This window comes from Balaenoptera borealis, assembly GCF_965194805.1.
Source record: "Balaenoptera borealis genome assembly, chromosome: 19".
NCBI classification, from domain to species: domain Eukaryota; kingdom Metazoa; phylum Chordata; class Mammalia; order Artiodactyla; family Balaenopteridae; genus Balaenoptera; species Balaenoptera borealis.
In genome coordinates, this window is record NC_138878.1 from 61,446,848 (window position 1) to 61,465,493 (window position 18,646).

The window sequence follows — 18,646 nt, forward strand, 5'->3', positions numbered from 1 at the left end:
TCTATCTATGTATTCCGTATGTATATAAATATGTATATATACTAGTATAGTTGATTTATAATGTGTTAGTTTCAGGGGTACGGCAAAGAGATTCATATATATATATATATATATATATATATATATATATATATGATTTTTTCAGATTCTTTTCCATTATAGGTTATTACAAGATATGAAGATATGAATATAATTCCTGTGCTATACAGTAGGCCCTTGTCAGTCTCTTTTATATATAGTAGTGTGTATCTGCTAATCCCAAACTCCTAATTTATCCCTCACCTGCTTTCCCCTTTGGTAACCATAAGTTTATTTTCTATGTCTGTGAGTCTATTTCTATTTTGTAAATAAGTTCATTTGTATTTTTTTTTTAAGTTTTTTTGATGTGGACCATTTTTAAAGTCTTTATTGAATTTGTTACAGTATTGCTTCTGTTTTATGTTTTGGTTTTTTGGCCTCAAGGCATGTGGGATCTTAGCTTCCCAACCAGGGATTGAACCCGCACCCCCTGCATTGGAAGGCGAAGTCTTAACTACTGGACCGTCAGGGAAGTCCCCTGTATTTTTTTAGTTTCCACATATAAGTGATATCATAGGATATTTACCTTTCTCTGTCTGACTTACTTCACTTATTATGATAATCTCTAGGTCCATCCAAGTTGCTGCAAATGGCATCATTTCATTCTTTTTTATAGCCGAATAATATTCCATTATGTGTGTGTGTGTATACACACATACATACCACATCTTCTTTATCCATTCATCTGTCGATGAGCATTTAGGTTGCTTCCATGTCTTGGCTATTGTTTATAGTGCTGTTGTGAACACTGGAATGCATGTGTCTTTTCAAATTCAAATTTTTGTCTTTTCCGGATATGTGCCCAGGAGTGGGATTGCTGGATCATATGGTAGCTCTATTTTTAGCTTTTCAAGGAAACTCCATACTGTTCTCTATAGTGGCTGCACCAGTTTACATCCCACCATATACAGATCTTAAGTGTGCGGTTCATTGATCAGCTATACGTTCATGTGACCATACCCAGGTTAAGGTATGGAAAACTTCTAGTTCCCCTCTGCCCTTCTAGTCACCATAGATTATCACTGTAAATTAGTTTTGCCTGGTTCATTGAATATTACATAAACAGAATCAAACTGTATATATAACAGTGTATATAATAGTTTTTGTGTCCAGCTTGCTTCATCCAACGCTACTACCAAGTTTGCTCACTGCAGTATTCCATTGAGTATACCAATAGAGTAATATATCAGAATTCTTCCACTCTCCTGATTGGTGAACATTTGGGTTGTTTCCAGTGTTTGGCCATTGTGAATATTCTACTATGAAGATTCTTGTACAAGTGTTTGGAGGACATATACATTCATTTTTCTTGGGTAAATTCCCACGGGTGGACCTGCTAGGTCACAGGGAGGTGTCTGCTTAGCTTCAAAAGATACTGCCAGACTTTTTCCAAAGTGGTTGTACCAGTTTACACTCTCATAGGCAGTGCAGGAAAGTTCCATTTGTTCCACATGCTTGCCAAGGCTTGGTATCATTCCCATACCTTTTTAATTTACTATAGTGTTTATTATACATCAAGTTCTGTTCTCATTTAAGTTCATTATCGGTTTGCTAGGGCTACCATAACAAAAATTTATTGTCTCACAGCTCTGGAGGCTAGAAGTCCTCCTTGGTTCCCTCTGAGGGCTGTGAAGGAAGGATCTGTCCCAGGACTCTCTCCTTGGCTTTATAGATGGCCATCTTCTTCCTGTGTCTTTTCACATCATCTTCCCTTTGTGCATGTCTCTGTATCTAAATTCCCCCTTTTTATAAGAACACCATTCATACTGGATCAGGGTCCACTTTGATGACCTCATTTTAACTTGATCACCACTGTAAAGATCCTTTCTCTGACTAAGAGCACATTCAGAGGCACTGGGATAGGACTTCAATGTATAAATGCTGGGGAACACAATTCAACCCACAACTCTTTATAGGTGAATATTATTATTCCTATTTTATAGATGAGAAGACAAACTCAGAGCAAGACCCTACAGCTGGTGAGGGGCAGAGCTGGGATTTGAACCCTGGCAGCCTGATTCTCAGTCCAACCTCTCAACCGCTGTACTACATAACCTCACTCGCCCAGCGAGAAACCCAGAATCACCTTCCTTGTGCCCCTCACCCAGAAGCTTTGTAGGTTCACAAAGGATACCCCTGTTTCTCACTGTCACCTCTTGCTCTGATTTCCTGCTTCTGCTGAATTCTTTTTCTCCCTGGTATTCCTTTTTACATTTTTTTCTAATTTTTCATCCAATTTTTATCAGTTATACATCCACATAGTTTGAAGAATCAAATACAAGATTTTTTTAGAAAATGAAAACGACCAATGGTCCCCATCTCTTTACCCTCCATTTCTCCCACCTCAGAGGAATCTGCTTTCACCTCATTTATTGAATCATTTTGCTCTTTACCTCCCTGTCTCAAAATACCATGTCTCTATGACTACCTCTTGATTTTTCAATTTTAGGCATTTTCCATTCACTTCTCACTATGGAAGACACATACTCATACTGTTATTTAAATTATTCCAAGCTCCCACATTGTGATTCTGGCTAGATGAATATTCAGTGTTTACTTGTTGACTGTGTAAATGCTCCCATAGATGCCACACATAGTAAACCATGATTCCTTTCCTCTCCTACACAATTGTTTGTTTTTCCTGGCCGTCAGTATTGTCTTTTTTTTTTTCAATTGCCTAGTGTCTGAGTTTTCCTTGTGCTTAACTAATTCAAATCCAAATTCTCCACTAACTATATGAACCTCTTCTTTATGTGTTCAGAGGCATCAGGTACTCCATTAATTTCATCTTATTAAAGAAGTTTCTCACATAGCCTCTGACCTGCTCCAGTCTGGAACATAGCCGCCATCTTGATCCCATCACCTCCTTCCTGGTTCGGATCCTGTTGTATCCCATTTCTTACTCTTCCTGTGTTTTGCTCCCTTGTTCTTTTGAGCTTCCTGACAAAAGGCACATGGGAGATACATTTTGGAGACATTGCATACATGAAAACATCTTTACTTTTGATGGGCCATCTGGCTGGGTATAAAATTCTGGGTTGGAGATCATTTTCCTCCAGAAGTTTGAAGGCATCACTCCACTGTCTTCTAATTTCCAGTGTTATTGTTGAAAAATCCAGTCATTTGGATTCCTAAGCCCTGTGTGTGACCCGTTTTTCTTTTCCCTGTCCTCAGTGTGCTGACAATTCTCAGCAATGTGTCTTCATCTGTTTTCTCAGTGTGCTGACAGTTCTCAGCAATGTGTCTTCATCTATTTTCATGTGTCTTCTTTTTCTATTTTCTATGACTGGACCTTTCAGTCGTATCCTGAGGTCATTCATTCTGGGAAATTTTCTTGAATTCTTTCAATGACAGTTCGCCTCTTCCTTCCATTTCTGTTTTTTCTTTCTAGAACTCTTATTAACTTGATATTGGGCTTCCTGGACTATCCATTTCTTTTATTCTCTCTCTTATTTTTCTAACTCTTTCTCTTTCTGCCCTACTCCCTGGGAGAGTTTCTTAATATTATCTCCCACTCTTGTATTAAGCTTTATCACTTCTGCTAGTATATTTTTGATTTCTAAGAACTCTTTTTTGATCTCTGAATTTTTATGGTATTTTGTAAATTTTATAGTATTATTCTGTAGTATCCTACTTTATAATATCCTATTCATGGTTCAAAGCTGCAGTATCTTGTCTTGTTTCTCTGATGATATTAATGATAGTTGTTGGGTTTTTCTTTTTTTTTTTTTTTTACATCTTCTACTCTCTGCATGTCTGCATGTTTCCTCCAAGTTCCCCCCCCCCCACTTCCTATTTGTTTTGTTTCTATCTTTCTTTCTTTCTTTCTTTCTTTCTTTCTTTTTTTGCCGTGCCACACGGCTTGCAGGATCTTAGTTCCCCAACCAGGGATTGAACCTGGGCCATTCCTTGTTTCTATCTTTCTTGTTAGAGGCTTTATCTGATGTCTAGTAATCCTTAATAGTCAGTTAATATTTGGGAGTGGGCATCCAAAATTCTGGAAGTGGTGGGTCTGTGAGCACATAAGCAGAGTTGTTGACTGTGAACTTCACTGTAGGGTGAGCTGTCTGGACCATTTTTGTTGGGGAATCCCCAATATCAGTATTCTTTGGTCTCTTTTCCTGGGTTAGTCATATATATATATATATACACACATATATATGTATATATTTGTATATGTAGACATACTATATATATGTTTTTAAAATAGAGAGGACCAAAGAAGAAAACAAATAATGAATCATGATCTCCCTGGCAAGATACCCCTAACCATATGCAAGTTAAAAGGCACTCATTCATTCATTCATTCATGCATCCAATAAATATTTATTAAGGTCTTCTTGCACCAGACACTGGGCTAGGCACTGAGGGTATAGCAGTGAACAAATCAAAGTCTCTGTTCTCCTAGCGCTTCCATTCTAGTCTAGAGCAGCGCTCTCCTACAGCCCCTTCTGCAATGATGGAAATGTTCAAGATGTCAGCAGTCCAATATGGTAGCCAACAGCTCTCAAACACTGGAGATGAGGTTGGTGTAACTACAGAACTGAATTTTAAATTTTAATTAAAATTGGAATTCAAATAGCCACCTGTGGCTAGTGGCTACCACCTTGGACAACACTAGAAAATTCCATCCTTACAGAGAGGTACAAGGGATTGGCAGCCTCATGGCTTTGGCTAGCTCACATTCCAAATGTGGGCTTACCCTACCACTGAGGGCAAGCAACCTCACAGGAAGAGAAAGGAAATGCATCTCTTAAAAAGAAAGAAACACAGCTTCTCCCAGCCAGTTCTGGAAGCCCATTCCATGAGAGAGGTTCAATTTCTCACTCACTTATGAGGGCCGAAAAGGAAACATCAAGTCCCCTTTCCCTAAAGGAAGCATTATTTTTCATTTTTTTCAGATCAATTCAACCATGTATACACACACATCTTTATACATTCCTCACTGAAAGTACACACTGTTCTCTTGCATTTTCCGTGGAGGAAAGCCTCTTGGCATCTTTTCCCTATTAATGAAATCTTACCTCTCAGCTCCAGTGATTGGCACACAGAATGCTGGTCTCAAACCAGCCTGAATTCATTCATTCAACCCCTCTTTATTGAGCATGTGTTGTATGCCAGGTGCTGTTTTAGACCCTGTGGATACAGCAGTGAGCCCGGCAAGCAATGTCTGCTCCTTCACGGAACTTAAATTCCAGTGTGTGGGGGGGGGGGGGCGGCGGGGAGATGAATGATAAAGCTAATAACTAAAAACATTTTATAGTTACAAGGAGGTAAGTGCTATGGACAAAAATAGGGCAGGGTGAGAGAGTTTGGGAGACCCAGGAAGGAGGCTACAGGTTGCAGTATTAAACAGTGTACCAGGGAAGGTGCCTTTGGAGCAAACACTTGAAGGAGGTGAGGGGGCCAGCCAGGCGGCTATCTGGGAGAAGGATAGTATTGCAGCAGAGAGAATGGCCAGTGCAAAGGCCCTGAGGCAGGAGCAGACTGGAGCAATCCAGGAACTGCACAAAGCCCAGCGTGGCTGGAGCAGACATAGTGAGGGAGGCGTGCATGGGAGACAAGGCAGAGGGGTAACAAGGCAGAGGGGTAAGCCAGCGAAGTGCAGTGAGCTGAGGACGGACGGGAGCCGAGGAGTGACGGGAGCTGACTCAAATGTCAAGATCCCTCTAGCAACAGGGTGGGAATTTTTATTTTTCCCAAAAAAAGGCTGGCGGACATGGCTGAGTTTTACTAGAGGTTTAGGATCAATGTAGGGGGTGGGTAGGGAGTAAGGAGGTGGGGAAAGAGGCAGGCATTATATCCCAGAATAACTGAGCAAACAATTAAATTCAAAGCAGATTCTCAGCTTCTCTCTTCCTGAAAGCCCTGCTCACCTTCCCACCACTGGAAGTCTTGATTGTTGGCTCTAAAATACTTCTCCGTTCTTTCCTCCCACACCTCTCCCTTGTACACGCCCCCCTCCCAGGACCCCTGAAGACCCTCCTTCCATCTAGTCCCCAGCGCCTCCATCCCTACTCTTTGGCCTGACTCAGGAAACTCCGAGTTCTTCCCACTTAAACAATTCACCTTTCGCCCCCAAGGGCATTTTCCTAAACAAAGAGACACCTCGAGAGAAATTACAGTTTGCCTACAAGGCAGCAGTGCCTGCAAGTAGTGCGGTATTTTTCTCGCCTATGTACTGTGTATGTTTCCAGATGTCAGCTGGGCTCTCCCTGCCTGTTAGGATCTGTATAAGATGAACTCAAACCCCATTCTCCAACTACGGGGTGGCGAATGCCCTCCCCACGTTCCAGAGCTTTGAATTCTTTGCCCCACCCCAAGTTGTTGCTTCAGCTGGATCCATTCTATCTGGGGAATCCTCTCTCTGTCTCCCCTTTTGGGGTGCAAGGACTAAGTCTGTCCTTTTCCTTAATTTCTATGCAACCAACCATGGACACAAGGCATTTATATGCGCTTATGTGAGTGTGTGGACAGGGCTTCACTGAAAGTTTGGGGACACAGAGGTTTTCACATCAACAGACAGGCAAACAACTCAAGACTCCAGGTGATGTATTCATGTCAGGAAGACCCTTTGCCTTCTCCTCACCAAGCATCCAGCCACATGCCTTGATGTCTATCGTCTTCCCCAGACCTGAGCTGTCCAAGACTATTTAAATTTAAATTAGGGACTTCCCTGGAGGTCCAGTGGTTGAGACTCCGTGCTTCCAATGCAGGGGGCAGGGGTTCAATCTCTGGTCGGAGAACTAAGATCCCACATGCCTTGGCGTGGCAAAAAAAAAAATTAATTAAAATTAAATACAATTTAAAGTTACATCCCTTTGTCGTACTGATCACATTTCAAGTGCTCCAGAGCCATGGTGGCTGCCACGTTGGGCTGCACAGATGGGACATTTCCATCATCCCAGAATGTTCCTTTGGACAATGTTGGACTAGAAAAGACAGATACCTCCCTCTAAGAACTAGTCTGGTGTCTACAATTAAGATGACCAAAATTTCACCCCACAAAATAACTATGGAACTATATTCTATCTAGGATTCCGGGACTAGTGGGTTTTTTTCCCTCATTTATACACCCTGGACATCTTCACAGGTCAGATCATGAGTACTTACCTTATGTCATAGGCTAGTTACACAGTGTGTAATCCACAGAAGTGCGGATTCCTTTATCCATTCATTCATTTACTCCGCAAATATTTACGACCACCTTGTATGTGTCAGGAACTGCTGGGTCACAGCCAAGAACGTGATGGTCTTGGATCCTGCCCTAGAGGGGCTTGCATTGTGGTAGGAGAGGCTGAGATTAATCAAATCATCACAGAGATAAATGTAAAATGGCAGCAGTTGGGAAGGAAGTGACATGTGGCGAGTGCCACAATGTATTCATCAGTGAGAACTACTAATTCTGTATCCGTGCTTATCTTCCCACCAAACTGTAGATATTAGGGCCTAGAGGGAGAACCCAAGCAAATTAAGATACATGTCTGGGCCTGCGTTTCCCCGGTCTGAATAATGGAGATAATAGTTTCTACCTCATAGGAGTGTTGAGAGAATGGAGTTACTACAGTAGATAGAACAGTGTCTGGAACAACAGAAGTCATCATTAACACTATTATTATTTGTATGATTCTCCTTTTTTTTTTTTTTTTTTAAAGTATTTACTTATTTATTTATGGCTGTGTTGGGTCTTCGTTTCTGTGCGAGGGCTTTCTCCAGTTGCGGCAAGCGGGGGCCACTCTTCATCGCGGTGCGCGGGCCTCTCACTATCGCGGCCTCTCTTGTTGCGGAGCACAGGCTCCAGATGCGCAGGCTCAGTAATTGTGGCTCACGGGCCCAGCCGCTCCGCGGCACGTGGGATCCTCCCAGACCAGGGCTCGAACCCGTGTCCCCTGCATTGGCAGGCAGATTCTCAACCACTGCGCCACCAGGGAAGCCCTGATTCTCCTTTCTGAGCTTCAGTCCTCCTCTTTAAAATGGAGGAGTATACGGGACCTTCTCTGCAAGGTTCCAGTAAGGATTGAACCAGTAGTTATTTCATTAACAGTCACAGCTAACACTTCTCTGGCACTTCCTTTGCTCCGAGGGCTATCCGTGCAACAACCTTGGAAGGGAGGTATTGCCGCTGTCCCCATTTGACAGATGTTTAAACAGAGGCACAAAAAGGTGCAGTGACTTACTGAGAAGTTCACCACTAGTTAGAATCTGGAGCAGTTGGAGGTTAGGAGGTAGAGGGATTCTGGGTTGCCCATTCGGGCATCTGGGTGGAACTGACCCTGCCCTTCATGCCCCTGCCGGCAGGAAGCTGGACGCCTTCATCTACGATGCGGCTGTGCTCAACTACATGGCCCGCAAAGATGAGGGCTGCAAGCTCGTCACCATCGGCTCGGGCAAGGTCTTTGCCACCACAGGCTACGGCATCGCTCTGCACAAGGGTTCCCGCTGGAAGCGGCCCATCGACCTGGCACTTCTGCAGTTCCTGGGGGATGGTGCGGCTGCACGCAGAGATGCCTACAGGGGGTGGGGAAGGGAGGGGAGGCAAAGACCCCTGGGTACTGGGGAAGGAGGGGGTGAGGACCAGGACACCAGGGTCTGAGGACCTAGACTCCTATATCAGAGAGGAGGGTCCTCAGAGGGTGCCCACGGAAGGTGACCTCCCACCTTCCTGTCCCCAGATGAGATCGAGATGCTGGAGCGGCTGTGGCTCTCGGGGATCTGCCACAATGACAAAATCGAGGTGATGAGCAGCAAGCTGGACATCGACAACATGGCGGGCGTCTTCTACATGCTCCTGGTGGCCATGGGCCTCTCCCTGCTGGTCTTCGCCTGGGAGCACCTGGTGTACTGGCGCCTGCGGCACTGCCTGGGGCCCACCCATCGCATGGATTTCCTGCTGGCCTTCTCCAGGGTATGGGGGAGAGAGGGAGGTGGAGGGGGAGAGATGGGAGGAAACAGGCAGGGACGCCTAGAAATGGAAGGGAGCTGGCTCGAGGTGCTGGAGAGGAGGGAGGGACGGAGGGAAGGCAGGTGGTCCGCAGCATCCCGCGCTGACCGGGCTTCTGCCGCGACCCCCGCAGGGCATGTACAGCTGCTGCAGCGCGGAGGCTGCCCCGCCGCCCGCCAAGCCCCCGCCGCCGCCGCAGCCGCTGCCCAGCCCGGTATACCCGGCGGCGAGGCCCGCGCCCGGCCCCGCGCCCTTCATGCCCCGCGAGCGCGCCACTGTGGACCGCTGGCGCCGCGCCAAAGGTGCAGGGCCGCCGGGCGGCGCGAGCTTGGCCGACGGCTTCCACCGCTACTACGGCCCCATCGAGCCGCAGGGCCTGGGCGTGGGCGAGGCGCGCGTCGCGCCCCGGGGCGCAACTGGGCGCCCGCTATCGCCGCCGGCTACGCAGCCCCCGCAGAAGCCGCCGCCCTCCTACTTCGCCATCGTGCGCGACAAAGAGCCGGCCGAGCCCCCCGCCGGCGCCTTCCCTGGCTTCCCGTCGCCGCCCGCGCCCCCGGCCGCCGCGGCCACAGCCGTCGGGCCGCCGCTCTGCCGCCTGGCCTTCGAGGACGAGAGCCCGCCGGCGCCCACGCGCTGGCCGCGCTCGGACCCCGAGAGCCAGCCCCTGTTGGGCCCCGGCGCGGGGGGCGCGGGCGGTGCGGGGGGCGGGGGCGGCGGAGTCCAGGCCGCGCCACCCCCGTGCCGCGCCGCGCCGCCCCCCTGTCCTTACCTTGACCTAGAGCCGTCGCCGTCGGACTCGGAGGACTCGGAGAGCCTGGGCGGCGCGTCGCTGGGCGGCCTGGAGCCCTGGTGGTTCGCCGACTTCCCCTACCCGTACGCCGAGCGTCTCGGGCCGCCGCCTGGCCGCTACTGGTCGGTCGACAAGCTCGGGGGCTGGCGCGCGGGCAGCTGGGACTACCTGCCCCCGCGCAGCGGCCCCGCCGCCTGGCACTGTCGCCACTGCGCCAGCCTGGAGCTGCTGCCGCCTCCGCGCCATCTCAGCTGCTCACACGACGGCCTGGACGGCGGCTGGTGGGCGCCGCCGCCCCCGCCCTGGGCCGCGGGGCCCCCGCCCCGGCGCCGGGCCCGCTGCGGATGCCCGCGGTCACATCCTCACCGCCCACGGGCCTCGCACCGCGCGCCCGCAGCTGCCGCGCCGCACCACCACCGGCACCGGCGCGCCGCGGGGGGCTGGGACCTCCCGCCGCCCGCGCCCACCTCGCGATCGCTCGAGGACCTCAGCTCGTGTCCCCGCGCCGCCCCCGCGCGCAGGCTCACCGGGCCCTCCCGCCACGCGCGCCGGTGCCCGCACGCCGCGCACTGGGGGCCGCCGCTGCCCGCTGCGCCCCACCGGAGACACCGGGGCGGGGACCTGGGTACCCGCCGGGGCTCGGCGCACTTTTCCAGCCTCGAGTCCGAGGTATGACGCGGCCTGGGGGGCCCCGCCGCCCCCTCGGTCAGCGCAGGCCACAGCCCGAGGGGGCACGCGCAGTGGACAGGACCCGCACGGGTTGGGAAGGAAGGAAATGGAACTGCCCGGACCCCGCCTGGAGCAGCGTCCTGCGCCCCTCGCTATGGGGGCACCTCGAGCCGGGGGGGATTTGGTCCCTCAAATCTCACCCAGCCTGGGAGCAAGGAGATGGGGTCTCGGAGCCCACTGGACTTTTTTTTAAACCCGACAAGGGCTTTTTAACGTCACCAGATGGGGCAGGAGGTGGTGGGGTCACGCCACGCCCGCGTCCCTCCCCCACGCCTGGGGCCGTGGCCCCCCACATCACTGTGCAGCTCCCCGGCCCCAGCCACGCCTCCGGGGAAGCCCGTTTTTAACCTTCCATCCATCGGGACTCAAAACTGTGAGACGCGTTCGCCAAACTGTGACCCCAGACCTTGGCCCCCGCCACACAGAAACCCCTGACCCCAGACTGTGACTTCCGACCCCTAAAAATGGTCATCCGACCCCAGACTGTGACCCCTGACCCCAAACTGTGACCCGAGCCCCAGACCGTGCCCCGACCAGACTCTGCCCCTCGACCTCAAACCGTGACACCCCCTTCTCCTTTTCCACCCGCGGTAGCTTTCCCCTCTTTCGACCTAGCACACGCCCCCAACGGAAGCCCCGCCTCCACTGCCCCAGAGTTGATCCCAACCTCCATCAGGCCAAAACTTCCCACCCTGTCGCACCTCACTACCAGCCCCAGGTGCCACTAATCATATGCTCTCCAAATCCAACCCTTATTTGTGACCTTTCAGTGAAGACCCAGCAGACCCTCAAAAGCCTCCTCTTCCCAGATCTCCAGCCGGGTCTGGAGCTGGGTTGTGGAAGAGAGGGGTCTGGGAGTCCACACTCATCACCAAGCTCCCTTCCCACTCTCCTGTCCCATATTGCAGTGTTTGGAATAAACCATGTTTTTATGCCTCCTCAAGCCCAGTGTGAGCTCCGTGTCTGTCTCTTAGTCCCCCTCAAGCTTCTCTGGAGGAAATAAAAACAGAAAAGTCCCATAGAGGAGGAGGGGGCAGAAAGAGAATTCCGGCAAGAACAGAGACCCTGGAGGGATGTGGGAGGTAAAGACTCAAAGAGGCGGTGAGAAAAGACCCTAAGAAGAGAAGGGCTGAGAAGGGGTTGGGGTGGAAGGAGAAGGGGGACAGAGAACTCAAGAAAGATCTGGGATCAAAACTTTTCTAGGATCAAGTCTAGTGTCCCATTCCTATGGCAACAGGTAATGAGGCTTGCTAGGTTCTGAATATCCTGTTCATGCAAGCGAGGAGAGTGTCTGTTATACCCCAGTCAATCCACGTATCTTGAATTCCGTTAATCTCACCAATGAGAACCTATTTCTAACATTTCATTATGCCAATTAGCCAAACCTCTGGTGCTGATGGGCAATAAAAAGAGCGGAAGCACTTGTAATAGCTGCCTCCAGAGGGTGGACTTTCTGATTAAGTGCTTGCTGACCAGAGCTGCAAGGTGAACGCCTGGTTAGGCAACTGACTGCCCCTAGAGGGTAGATTCAACTAGCTAATTTACACATATCCTGTCTACACTTAACCATTTTGAAGTAAATTAAAGCCTTCATAACAAGGAGGGGAGAAGAAACCGGCTTTATGGGTCCTCAGGGAGCAGAAACCTAGTCTCCTTGCCAGGAAGGGCTCTTATTTGCATACACGAATAATTAATTAAGTGCAAAGAAGGGACTGGGAGTCAAAGGTGGAAGGGAGAGTCGGGGCTTGGAGCTCCTCTAGTTGATGGGGAAAACAGGCCTCCTGCAGAACTACAACTCCCAGGAGGACTTGCCGCTGCTCTGCGGCAGAGCGCCCCAAAGTCATGGGGAGGGTATGGTTTCCCCGGATCTGCAGGCCTCGCTAGCCAGGCCAGGACGCAGTTACCTTAGCTCTCCTTCACCGCTCTCCCCATTGCCCTCTCTAATTGGTGAACGAGGAGGTTTCCAAGGTAACCGCGCAATAGGGAGGATCCTCACAAGAAGGGAAGCGAGACCCGGAAGTGACGCTCTTACCTCGCGCCGGCGGCGGGAGGCTCCAAAGATGGCTGCGCGCAAGGGTCGGCGGCGCACGTGTGAAACCGGGGAGCCTATGGACGCCGAGTCCCACGACGCAGGGTCCAAGGGCCCGGCCCAGGTCTACCTACCCGGCCGGGGACCCCCGCTGCGCGAAGGAGAGGAGCTGGTCATGGACGAGGAGGCCTACGTGCTGTACCACCGAGCACAGACTGGTAGGCCTGGGCACCCGGACTCCTGCGTCCTGAGGAAGGAGGGGACTGGAATCCTGGGTCCTGAGGGGGGAGTTGGTCCTGAGCTTTTAACTTAAGAGGCACTCTGAAGGAGAAGATTGGGGTGTAAGAGGGTTGACATCACGCTCAAGAGGACTGAGATCCCTCTGCCCCATCCTAATTTTCCAACTCCTCCGTCCATCCCCAGGCGCCCCCTGTCTCAGCTTCGACATAGTCCGGGATCAGCTGGGAGACAACCGGACCGAGCTTCCTCTTACACTTTATCTGTGTGCTGGGACCCAGGCCGAGAGCGCCCAAAGCAACAGGTGAGTAAGAACTGACGTTTTCCCAGGACCAGGGACCTGAGCCACCAGCTCCCTCTTCCTCGGGACCTAGAAGTCGGGGTTTCCAGCCTCCTCCCACCCTCCTTACTAAGGATCCTGGCACCCGGTGCCTCATTCATGCCACACCTCCCCCAGATTGATGATACTTCGGATGCACAATCTGCATGGGACAAAGCCCCCGCCATCTGAGAGCAGTGACGAGGAGGAGGAGGAGGAGGATGAAGAGGATGAAGAAGAGCGGAAGCCTCAGCTGGAGCTGGCGATGGTGCCCCATTATGGCGGCATCAACAGAGTTCGGGTAAATACAGCACCAGCAGCCTGCCCTGCGTTCTCTGGAGCACACCCCCCCGCACCCATGCCCTTCAGCTTCTAGAAAAGCACCTGGCACGTAGTTTTATATATTATGGTAATTGTCAGTATGTGCTAGATGCTATAGGGTTGGGTTTTTTTTTCAGCAAGCATCATTTGTACCAAGTTGATTATTTATTTATTTACTTATTTATTTGGCTGTGTTGGGTCTTAGTTGTGGCACACGGGATCCTTCATTGTGGTGCGAGGGCCTCTCTAGTTGTGGCGCGGGCTGTAGAGCACACGGGCTCAGTAGTTGCGGCAGGCGGGCTCTCTAGTTGAGGTGCGTGGGCTCTATAGAGCAAGCGCGGGGGCTTAGTTGCCCCACGGCACGGGGATCTTAGTTCCCCGACCAGGGATCGAACCTGCGTCCCCTGCATTGGAAGGCGGATTCTTAATAGAGGGATATTTTTTAATGTTCTTTCCTCTCCTGTAAAACGGTGAGAGTCACAAAGCTTACCTGATGGGGCCGGTGTGAGGATAAACTGAAATGACATAAAGCGTTATTTCAATAACTGGAAGTTTTTCAGGTGTCTAGAAACAGCGCTTGGCTGTAACTTGAGATATGTGTTTTCTCTTACTGCTCAGGGACTCTTGTGGGCTGGGGGGTTACTTTTGTGCTTCAGAGTTACAACCCCTTCTAATCAGGTTAATGTGAGAATTAAATGAGTTGCTGTGTGTATAGTACTTGGAGCAGTGCTTGCCTCATAGTTCTTGAGAAGTATTTCCATTAAAGTATTACCATGTCTCGGGTACTGTTTTAGACTGTGGGGAGTTAACGGGGTGTGAAAGGTCTCTGGCTCCTTGAAACTTACATACCAGTGGGAAAGGGAACAAGAGGAAACTAAGCATATGTGTATATGTCCAAAGATGCTAAGTGTTGTGGAGAAAAATGAAACAAGGTGAGGGAGTTAGGGTCTTTTGGAGTGGGGTTGCCTCTTTAAATATTGTGGTCAAGGAAGCATTCACTGATAAGGTGCCATTTGAACAGAGACCTGCAGGAAATGAGGGAGTGAGGCAAGGGTATCTGTGGGAAGAGGTTTGCGGGCAAGGAAATAACAAGTGCAAAGGCCCTGGGGCAAACTGAGGAGTTCTGAGGGAAGCTGGGGAGAACAGTGCTGAATGGATGAGGGGGAGAGTGACACAGTGTGGCAGGTGGGCACGGAGGAGACATTGTTTAGGGCCTTGTAGGCCAATGTAAGGACTTGGCTTTTACTTGGGGAGAAATTGGGAGCTGTTGGTGGGTTTAGAACGAAAGATGGCTGGGATCTGACTTGTGTTTTAAAGGGATCCCTCTTACTGCTGTATTGAGAATAGACTGCAGGGAGGCAAGGGCAGAAGGACAGTCCTGTGAGGAGGCCAGTACAGGAATGCAGAGAAGGGTGACTTCGGTAGTAACACGAGTGATGGCAGCAGAGGTACTGAGAGAGGATTGGAAGTGTGGCATTTTGGGTGGAGCCAGCATAGGTGGTGGGTGTGAGGAAGGAGAGACAAGTGGGGAATGAGTCCTGCGGTTTGGGGCCCAAGGCGGGACCTCCAGGGAAGAGTAGGTGGCAGTGGGCAATTAGGAACTTGGCTTTGGCCTTGTGATGTCTAAACAGTCAGTTCGATGTGAGCCTGGAGTTGAGGAGAGAGGTCAGGGCTAGGGGCTACTGGAAACCTTGAGGCTGAACAGGATCTCCTAGTGAGCAAAGGTACACAGGCAGAGAGATCCGGAGACAGGCCTGTGAGCAGCCTACATTTAGACAGTTACAGGGAACAGGAGCCTGAACACACTTCTGGGGGCTGGTGGAATAAAAGCGTCGATTCCTGGGAGTCCGGAAGGAGTTTTGTCCTCCCCCTACCATCATCTCTACCACAGGATGGGGAGTTGTCCGGGGTACCAAGCTGCTCTTGCAGGCCGTGATTCCATTCCCGCAAAGGTTTCTGGGAGTTGTAGTCCCAGCCATGGGTCGGGGGCGGGTCTGAGGAGCTGCAGTTCTGGTTCTGGGGGATGCTGGGGGCTGTGGTCGCCACCTGGAGCCTCCTGTCCCTCTCACCTCCGCTCCCCTTCTCCCTCCCCTGCAGGTGTCCTGGCTGGGTGAGGAGCCAGTGGCTGGGGTGTGGTCAGAGAAGGGCCAGGTGGAGGTGTTTGCGCTGCGGCGGCTTCTGCAGGTGGTGGATGACCCCCAGGCCCTAGCGACCTTCCTCCGGGATGAGCAGGCCCGCGTGAAGCCCATCTTCGCCTTCTCTGGCCACATGGGCGAGGGCTTTGCACTCGACTGGTCCCCTCGTGTGCCCGGTGAGTCCCTGGGGTGTGCAGTTAGCCCTGAGGGCTGGGCAGGAGCAGGGTCTACAGCAGGGGTGGGTGCTAAGGTGGGAGTGAGCCGCGGCTGGGTGGGACAGGGTTGTGTCCTGACTCCCCTTCGCAGGGCGCCTGCTGACTGGTGACTGTCAGAAGAACATCCACCTCTGGACGCCTACGGACGGCGGTTCCTGGCACGTGGACCAGCGGCCATTCGTGGGCCACACACGCTCCGTGGAGGACCTGCAGTGGTCTCCAACCGAGGACACGGTGAGGGAGGACTGGGGGTCTGGACTCCTGGGGTGGGGAGGGGGGCAGGTCCTAATGAGGGGGTCACTAAAAGAGAGGGTAGCCCGCCACTGGACCCCGGTCTCCAGAGTGGGGCGGGGGTACACCAGGGTGCCTCAGACTCTGCCTTGTCCAGGTATTTGCCTCTTGCTCAGCTGATGCCTCCATCCGCATCTGGGACATCCGGGCAGCCCCCAGCAAGGCCTGCATGCTCACCACCGCCACCGCCCACGATGGGGATGTCAACGTCATCAGCTGGAGCCGCCGGGAGCCCTTCCTGCTCAGCGGCGGGGATGACGGAGCCCTCAAGGTCTGGGACCTGCGGCAGTTCAAGGTACTGTCCCAGCTGGACGCCTGGGGCGGGAGAAGCTCCTGCTACCGGAGGCCACTAGGATTTGTGGGTTTTCCCTCCCGAGATGGTTTATACACCAGCACTGGGAAGGCCCTGTGAATTGGGGTCCAGATGAGGAAACAGGCTCCGCGAGAGGAAGGCTTGGGGCTGCTGTGGGGTTGCTCCCTCTGCCGTCTGGAGATCTGACACGAGGGAAGGGGCTGGGTGGCGGAGACTACGGCTCTCATCTGCCCGCGGGGAGCCATGCGCCGGCCGTGCTGCCCAGGGGCTCAAGGGCTTCAGAAGACGGTCGTTTTTCTTTCCGTGGATTTTGTAGAATCAGCTGAGAACAGAGCCCAGCTCACTCATTTTGGGAGGGGGAACTGAGGGCCAGAAGGGACAGGAGCAGATAGGATGTGACCACCTAGCTAAGCGTTGACTCTGCAGAGCTGAGAGGGTCTCCAGGCAGGAGAAGTTGCAGCTCTTGGCCTCCCTCTGGACAAAGCTGTGACTTCATACACCTCTGGGCCTTCCCGGGATCATCTTTTTATTCCCCCCAATGTAATGAGTTCTACAGAATCAGCCCTGGGGAAGCTTCTAGAAATGGATTCTAGCCCCCCAGTCAGGTGCATGGCCAGGTCACAGGGCCAAAGTGGATTGGCCACTGGAACGTTGGAACCACTTCTCCAAATGAGAGAGACCCCAACCCCCACCAGCACCTTTGCTTTAGTAAAAGTGTCGTTCTTTGCCTCAGCCTCTCTGGAGCCTGGGAGTCATGCCACTGCCCCCTTTAAGGCCTTCTAGAATCAGCGGGCAGAGCACTTGCGGAACCACGCCTTCCTTTTATAGGGAAGGAAACTGAGGCAGGCCCAGGGAGGAGCAAGTGTTGTGGTTTTGTGGCCTGGAGCTGGGAGGGGCTTCTTTGCAGGTGAAACCACAACTCCCAGCAGCCCCTGGGACATCACACCTTTATTACCAGCTGTACTTTGCGCTCTGTCCCTTTCAGAGAACCTGGGTTTGTGGGGGGCACAAGGGGTGGAGCCCTGGTTGAACCCTAAGGCTGGAGAGGGGTGGGGGGTCTCTGCCTGGGTCACCCCAGGCGTCAGGCTGAGGGGCTCAGAGGCCCTGACTCCCATCTTCCCGTAGTCTGGCTCCCCGGTGGCCACCTTCAAGCAGCACGTGGCCCCCGTGACCTCCGTCGAGTGGCACCCCCAGGACAGTGGGGTCTTCGCGGCCTCGGGTGCAGACAACCAGATCACACAGTGGGACCTGGCGGTGGAGCGGGACCCCGAGGCCGGCGACGCGGAGACTGACCCTGCGCTGGCAGACCTCCCCCAGCAGCTGTTGTTCGTGCACCAGGGCGAGACAGCCCTGAAGGAGCTGCACTGGCACCCGCAGTGCCCCGGGCTCCTGGTCAGCACCGCCCAGTCAGGCTTCACCGTCTTCCGCACCATCAGCGTCTGAGGCCGGCTGGGCCGCATCTATCTGGCCCTCCACTTGGGGACTGAAGTTGAAGTTCATTCCCCTGGAAGGGACTCGTTCAGATCTGTTGGCCAGCGCTTCTCCAGAAGGACTTAGTTTGGCCCATTGGCTGCCGTGACGGATTCTGTTTGACTTATTGTTCTTTGAAAGGACTCGGTTTGGTCCGATGCCCCCCTTGCCAAAGGATATGGTTTGATCCGTGGCTCTAAAACTAGGGCTTGGTTTGCTCCCACGACTCCTCCAACCAAAGGACTGGGTTTGACCCATGGCCCTGTAAGACCAGTGGGTTTGACTCTGGTGACCCCTGTTGCCCAAAACCTTGGTTTAGCCCAGTGACCCCCCTCCCACCCCCACCTGTCAGAAGACTCCATTGGCTTTTTCCCAGATGGGCCTGGCGTGGCCTGTGTTGCTGTGGACACTTTGTCAGCTGCAGCACTTGGCGTGACCCTTTGACCTCTCTGCCCCTGGCCTCCCCCAGGGAACCCAAGTGCTTTACAGTGGCTGGACCAAATTCGAGGAGTGGGTTCCTGCAGCAGAATTCGGCCCTTGTCTTCCTGCCAACTGTGTTTGGCCACGACTTCCCAGGGAGAGGCCGCGTGGGGCCTTCTCCCCTCCTCCCAAAGGCAGGCACCGTGCAGGGGGGGAGAGTCGGGGGCTCCTGAGGGGCAATAAAGGACCAGAATGAGGCCTGGAGTGTGTGAGACTCGTCCTTCTGGCCTGCCTCATGAGGAGGAGGGAGGACCTGGCACCCGGCTGTCCCTAGGCCACTGGGTCCGACCCCCAGCCA

At 52.4% G+C, this 18,646-nt stretch overlaps 2 protein-coding genes across 5 annotated transcripts in view; both read left to right on the plus strand.

Moving 5' to 3' along the window:
* GRIN2D (glutamate ionotropic receptor NMDA type subunit 2D) overlaps positions 1–11,481 on the plus strand; it is a 34,925-nt gene extending 23,444 nt beyond the window's left edge. For all 4 annotated transcript variants that reach the window (XM_082368578.1, XM_082368576.1, XM_082368577.1 and 1 more), the window contains 3 exons: positions 8,377–8,564; positions 8,751–8,983; positions 9,153–11,481. In XM_082368578.1, the coding sequence (XP_082224704.1) occupies positions 8,377–8,564; positions 8,751–8,983; positions 9,153–10,484 (1,753 nt within the window). In that variant the 3' untranslated portion in view covers positions 10,485–11,481. The remainder of the gene's footprint in view (positions 1–8,376; positions 8,565–8,750; positions 8,984–9,152) is intronic.
* A 1,069-nt stretch (positions 11,482–12,550) lies between these two features.
* GRWD1 (glutamate rich WD repeat containing 1) lies at positions 12,551–18,545 on the plus strand. The gene is made up of 7 exons (XM_082368631.1): positions 12,551–12,785; positions 12,991–13,108; positions 13,262–13,424; positions 15,542–15,755; positions 15,886–16,028; positions 16,183–16,380; positions 17,524–18,545. Exons 1-7 carry the CDS (start codon positions 12,599–12,601, stop codon positions 17,839–17,841), a joined length of 1,341 nt encoding a protein of 446 aa, XP_082224757.1. The 5' UTR covers positions 12,551–12,598; the 3' UTR covers positions 17,842–18,545.
* The last annotated feature ends 101 nt before the right edge of the window (positions 18,546–18,646 follow it).

Coding starts and splice junctions, on each gene's coding strand:
- GRWD1 (XM_082368631.1), top strand. CDS start 12,599: ATGGCTGCGCGCAAGGGTCGGCGGCGCACGTGTGAAACCGGGGAGCCT. Junction 12,786..12,990: donor GTACCACCGAGCACAGACTG/GTAGGCCTGGGC, acceptor GTCCATCCCCAG/GCGCCCCCTGTCTCAGCTTC. Junction 15,756..15,885: donor CTGGTCCCCTCGTGTGCCCG/GTGAGTCCCTGG, acceptor TCCCCTTCGCAG/GGCGCCTGCTGACTGGTGAC.